The 6503-nt window shown below is 38.3% G+C and overlaps 1 protein-coding gene across 5 annotated transcripts; it reads left to right on the top strand.

Annotated features, from left to right (window-relative positions):
• Positions 1-262: 262 nt before the first annotated feature.
• On the top strand, positions 263-5951 carry LOC104607851 (Transcription elongation factor (TFIIS) family protein). Of its 5 annotated transcripts, none has more exons than XM_010273599.3 (10): positions 719-1028; positions 1529-2143; positions 2838-2906; positions 3104-3186; positions 3961-4013; positions 4139-4257; positions 4389-4416; positions 4515-4825; positions 4912-5002; positions 5117-5951. In XM_010273599.3, the coding sequence occupies exons 2-10, from the start codon at positions 1700-1702 to the stop codon at positions 5239-5241; spliced, it is 1323 nt and encodes a 440-aa protein (XP_010271901.1). In that variant the 5' UTR covers positions 719-1028; positions 1529-1699; the 3' UTR covers positions 5242-5951. The 5 variants fall into 5 exon arrangements, with proteins under 5 accessions (XP_010271900.1, XP_088747681.1, XP_010271901.1 ...); XM_088891553.1 differs by having other exon boundaries at positions 1014-1336; XM_010273598.3 differs by having other exon boundaries at positions 263-2143.
• The last annotated feature ends 552 nt before the right edge of the window (positions 5952-6503 follow it).

The following is a 6503-nucleotide window of genomic DNA, read 5'->3' on the forward strand; positions in this document are numbered from 1 at the left end:
ATTATTCAAAACAAATGGTCTTATTAAGGGGGAAGCACTTGTTACTTGTTAGTTTCAGAAATAAGTTGTAATATTTCGGATCGAAGGAATAAGAATATATTCAAATTTCACAAAATTCAAAAAATCTACCCTTTTATATATTCTGATTACCATAATTATGAGAAAAATTGTCTACCCATTTTAGGGTTTCCATCAAAATTCGTAATTGAAGGCTTAAAATCCACTATCAAATTTCACTTCACTAAAAAATTTAACCCATACAGTGGAATCCACAAAATACGTAGAGTAGAATTGACCACCTCATTTCCAAATTCCATTCCCATTCAAGAAATTGCCCAAACGGGATTATTGCCTGTATTTAAAAAAAAAAAAAAAGAAGAAAATGGGTGTAAACTGCAGACTATGGTGCTCAGAACTTCAGACGAGGAGTAAAGCGAGGCAACCGAGTTTTTGCTTGGCTACGTTCCGACACGGCGAAATACTCGCGGCGAGTGGTTTGGGAAGAGATTAGCTAGCAAGAAAACCACTTTCCAGGAACCCACGCTTCCGCAAAACCACTTATCTACTAAAGACCATTCTCTCAGAAGAGAATATTTCTTAATTTATTAATTAATAAAACAAATCTGGATGATAATTACAAACAAAACCAGTAATAAATGAAAATAAAAATTTTTACGATTCAGAAGGAAACAAAATCGGTTCTTGTTTCTTGTTTCTTGCTTCCTCAGATCATCGAAATCGAAAACCAAAAGCCAAAGAAAGGCTCTCTCATTCTTTTATCCTTGTTTTAGCCTTTTCTATCTGAGTGTGCCTGTGCGTGAACGAAACCCTTGAACTGGGAGGACAAGTCAAACAGACGTGAAGAAGAAAGAAAGAAAGATCGAGAGAAAAAAAAAAATTAATAATTGGAGAAGAAACCCATTTCAGTAATAAAGCGATTTTGGAAAAAATCGCTTGACATCTCCTCACGAGCTCGGTTTTATTATCTCTTTGATTCTGCAGAAATTCGCGTCGTTTTCAAGTCCCCGGTATTCCATTAACTTTTCTTGAATTAGAGTGGAATAAAGAGTTTTTCCTCCATTTTCTCTTCCCCCCTTTTTCCCTCAGATTACAATATTTTCTTCTTCAGAAGAAGCCCAAATTTCTTAGTGGCTTTTTCCTTTTGGTTTTTCCGATCGAAATCTAGTAACCGAAGTTTGGTTCGGGCGGTGTTACCGGTACCCATTTGGAGTTTGTCTGGATTGGAGTGCTGAGGAGCTTGATTGTCCCCGTTCTGGGTCCGATTACGCGACTTTTTTTTTCACGCTGTAATCTGATCCGAGAGACGGTCTGAAAGGTGGTTTCTTGATTGAGATTAGGATTGGCTTGGTTGGAAAGGAGTACCCATTTGCGTTTTCCGATTGATGAAAATTTGATTGAAACTGCGAAAGCTTGCGATTCTTTTTAGTTTATGCGTCTTTGGTTGAGTAGCTTTTTACGCTGAAATCCGATTGGACAGTTGATTTTTGTTGCGGTTTTCATTTTTCAGACTGAAACCGCGTTTGATTACGGCTCACAAACGTAACTCGTATCTAGTTCTTTTGATCAAAACATGCGAAGATCGACCGCCTGTTTCTGGGTCTTTTCCTGCCGGTCGTAAGAAGACATTTCTTGCTTCATCGGCATCGTTGGAATCTGACCTCCGGCGCCGATTTTCGTCATGGATGCAAAATCGGGCAACCTTGATTACTGGAGGAAGTACTTCCGGAGTGCTAATTTGGATATCTTTGAAGTTATCGAGCATGCTATCATGGTCGCTTCTTCTGATTGTCCGGAAGAGTTCAAGATGAGAAGGGATCGAATTGCAGAGATGCTTTTTTGTTGTCGAATGACCAGGTGTTTCGGATGTGATCGTGTGGAGTTGCAAGTACCGGCGGAGGAGGGTGATGGAGATTGCAAGAATGGTGGTGATTTTGAGGGTCATGGTGGTAAAGAGAGTAAGGTCAATAGCAGTTCCAATGATAACAATGAAATGAACATGATCCGGGTTAGCAATTACAGCTATGATGAAGCGGAGGCACTGACAGAGGAGATTGAAGAGGAGAGTCAAATTGTTAAGGAGGTTCTGAGGATCAAAGATGTTCTTGCCAATAGTGAAGAAGAGGTCTGTTTCTTACCACTACCACCACCACCACTATCATCATTATTGCTGTTGTTACTTTGTTAATCTGTTCAACGCTAGTATTTGTTACTGCAACTTGGTTTTGGTTACAGAGGGTGCATAGAGATTAGAGAATATCTGTTTGGATATTGTTCTAGTCCTCATTGTTGTTGACCAGAATTTTCTTATCGAAACTTAACTTAGGTTTGAAGATTTTTCCCCATTATAGCAGCTTTTGTTGCTAAATCATTTGGGTAAAATTTTGTAGTTCTGGTCCAGAAGAATGATCTAATTGACTTAATTTTTGGTTGTGATACCTGGTTCTGATCAGATTTATCTGATTACTGTTTGTTGTGAAGATTGTTTAGTTACAGCTTGGATGCTCTGATGCAGTTGGAAAATATAAATAATTTATTCCTAGCTCTTTATTTCACAGTGTTTGGGTTGCTTTAGTTGGTTGTTGTTCATTGTGTTGATGGTTTGGATTACTACTTGGATGCTGTAGTGCAGTTAGAAGATCTAATTAACTTTAGCTATTCTGTGCTTTTTTTGGTTCCGATTGGGTTGCTTTAATTGCTTTTTATTGAGTGGATTGTGTGGTTGGAATTTGGCATCCCAAGTACAATTGGAATGTCTAATTAAGTTGTTTTTAAATTTTCTGGTTTTTGGTTCTGATTGATTTGATCACTGTTTGCAGTCTGAAGGAGTAATATTTGAGTCATTAAGGAGGCTTCAGCTTATGGCACTGTCCGTGGACACCCTGAAGGTTCAAATAGAATCCAGCATTATCCTTCTATTTATGCTTAGAGAACTTTGAATATTAAACTAATTTAGTTTTTATTAACCTAACTACCTATTTTTGTTTTGAGAGGACAAAAATGTCCTTTTATTATTCTTGATTTTTTGAAGAAGTTGGAATGCCTTTTCATAATCCTTCTCTCTCATCAAGTTCCATTTTCTCAGGCAACGGAGATTGGAAGGGCTGTAAATAATGTCCGGAAGCATGGATCAAAGGAGATCCGTCACCTTGCAAGGACTCTCATCAGGTACGAAATTAGTGGTGTTGTCTACCTATAAAAAAAAATAGTGATGTCTGATGATTTTAATACTATACATTTCAGCTTCTCTATTTAGTGAGGCTGATAATTTCCTATGTTTCTGTCCTGCATTTGTTAACTAATTTGCTGCTCTTTATAAACTTAGAACACTGCTAGCTAGCCTAGCTTGCTTTGGTTTCTTCCAGCAATTTTTGCTAATTTGCAGTCAATAGGCTAAAACACCCAATTATTCAATTTCCATATGTTCATTATATAATCCAGTTCAACTTAAGAGGCCTTTATTATCTTAACTAACAAACTTACAGGGATTAAATCTTTAACTACCATTACTGGTGATGGTGAATGAGATTTTAAGATAAGTGAAATCCTTGAAATGCCATTTCGGTTTTGAGGGTCACTTAAATGAAATAGTGGTAATATATTTCAGAGCAGGTTGAAAGAGAAAAACAAGAGAAAAACTAGGAGCATGAGCTTAATGTGACTTATTTTTCATGGAGCTTGACTGAAATTCTGTAACAGTTTTTATTCCAGAGCAGGTTGAAAGTCATAATCTTTTTGAAACCAAAATTTAATACCTTGAAGCTGAAGGCTTCCTCCTTCAATCATTTGTTCATAACTTCATATACTAATTCGGTGACAACCCTAATTTTATATCTTTTTGCATGTTCCTCAAATTATGGATGATCAGACTCATGGCTTTCCTAGGTTTTATTTCTTGATTAGAATTCTACTTATAATTTAACTGTCTGTTGTCAATTGCAGTGGGTGGAAAGTTATGGTAGATGAATGGGTAAGGTCTGCAAATGCTATTACAGGTAAGGTTCTGTTCCTCGTGTTGTGAATTGTTAGAGATGCATTTAAAATTGTTAACGAATTGCTTTCTTTAAAATGTGTACTGATACTTATAACATTAATTTTACTCGTGAATCTGTGGGTGCAGAAGGTTCACCTGACTCTGTTAACCCTTCTACTCTTGATGAAGAGGAAGGGCTCCCTTCTCCTCCACTAGATGAAGGTTTTTTTTTGGCTACTCAGACTACTGGAATAGAGCTTTCTCAGGTACATATTGTGTTTTCTAAATTACAAATCATTTTTCTTACTTCTGTGGTCAAAATTTATTTTTGAAGAATTATTAACTTTGAACTGACTGAAATCTGTTTTTCATGCTTTTTATCTGGACCAATGTGAAGTTTTTTGATGGGATGGATGATGATGGAAGTGAGTCAAATTTGGAATTTTTGAAATTTCTTCCTTTTCTTCTGTTGAATTCCCATCTCCAGGAACTCATTATTCCTGGTCTTGCAATGTTTATGCAGACCCTCGGAACAGTGGGGAACTGGACAATAATCGTGAGAATGGAAGGAAAATGTCACTGGACAACCACAACATCCCCAGGAGGAAGCAACAACCTCCCCATGGAGCAAACATGCTTACCAAGGAGAATAAAGGCCAACAAGTACATAAACTGGAACCTGTCATCAAACAAACAAAGCCCTTCGCCACTGACACAGGGCCAGGGAGACCTCCAAAATTAAGCTTAGAGCATAGAGCCAATAATGAAACAAAATCACAGCAAAAACCAGAGAGCATGGGAATTCAAAGGCGGCCTATAGCTAGTCAGCAAGATGTAAGTATTAGAAGTGATAATTGACAATAGCCTTGTTTAAATTTAAATCTTTGGTCTAGATCTAATATTGGGATTTTGTCCAACAGAAGTCAAAATGCTCGGATGAATTTTCAGTCCGGGTAAAATTGGAAGCCACCAAGAGGAAGCTTCAGGAGGGGTACCAGCAAGCTGAAAATGGTTTGTAGTTTGTACAATGTTCACCTGGCCTTATATTGGTTTCTCTGTTATGTTTAAGTTTTGGGTAATGAGTCTAGAATCAAATGTGATTGGGCACTTTTGTTTCTTATGCAGCAAAGAGGCAACGGACAATACAGGTCATGGAGTTGCATGATCTCCCTAAGCAGGGTATGGCTCAAAGGAATCCCCATATGAGACCTGGGAACCATAACCGGTATTGGGCAAATGGACGGCGTTAATTGCTCCTATTTCATGAACTGGATTTCATTACCATGTTGTTTCCTCCATTTTCAAAAACCAGTAATGGAAGAGCAGCAGACCCCCTCTGGAAACTGTGAACCTCAGTACAGTGTGTACATTGAACTACCAATACCTACTGAACAATTTGCTACAGACAGAAAAGACGATCAGAGAACTTATCCAAGAGAGCAGATCTCTGAGACTCCTATTAGAACCTGGAGATAGCATATGGTTCCAAGAATGTCAGAGGTATAGTGATAGTTAAGTGGATTGCAGTTGACATAGAACCTTAATGTGCATCTGCCCATTTGACAATTACCTTTGAACAGTCCTTGTTTTTTCTTCCCTTGAGTTGGAACGCTTTACATGCATTACTGGATAATATAAATATAGTCGCACTGTGAAGTGCATTTTTATAGAGTTACCCATATGTAATCATTCTCTTAATCCTAGCTTGAACAATCAGTTGGGAATTCTTCCTAGGTTGTTTGTAGGTTTCATGTATTTCAGGCTCCGATGTATCCAATACTTACCCGGGTATTACCAGACGGAATTTGTATAAACTCAGCACTCAGCGTTGGCATCTCATTATGTTTGAGATGGCTGAGAAGTTAAGGTGACTGATCATCATAGAAATCCTTGGAGTCACTTATTGTAATCATATAATGTCTTGAAGAGAATGAAATATAGTTTCATGGCAAGGATCACATATCGATTTGGTCTACAATGCTCAATGTCCAGGTTGCTTCTTCTATTGACTTGAACAGAAACAACAGATGATAACATTGAAAGGGATGTGGGGACCTGAAGAACTTAAGAATTGTCCATTGTTATATGCACATTCACACCAACTGGTCGCAATGGTTGGGGCCCTAACGCTCTACCAATATGACCTAATAGTCCAGGCCGTGATAGAGCAACCATTAGCAGGTCAGTGCTGGATTGAAAACCAGTCTGATTGTCTGAGCCACTGGCATCAGAAACAGACTGTATGGGTCTCTTGGTAGTTTCAGTCTAGCTATCTCACCCATGTGCTGTTGAATTGATTTTTCCTGTTTGTTTTTGCTACTGACCACAGCCAGAGAATGATTAGAATTCCTCTTCTTACTTGCTGGCCTGTATGCCTCAACAAAGAGTGAAATGGCATATACACGCGCAGCCCCTTATTAGGTGATGGCCTCAGCTACCAAATGTGAGGTGCAGAAATTATCTAGACCTGGATAGAGGAAGCTCAAGTGGCAGTACGATGGACTAAGCATGA

This window comes from Nelumbo nucifera, chromosome 7 (assembly GCF_055504915.1).
Source record: "Nelumbo nucifera cultivar China Antique chromosome 7, China Antique-T2T, whole genome shotgun sequence".
Classification (NCBI taxonomy): Eukaryota; Viridiplantae; Streptophyta; class Magnoliopsida; order Proteales; family Nelumbonaceae; genus Nelumbo; species Nelumbo nucifera.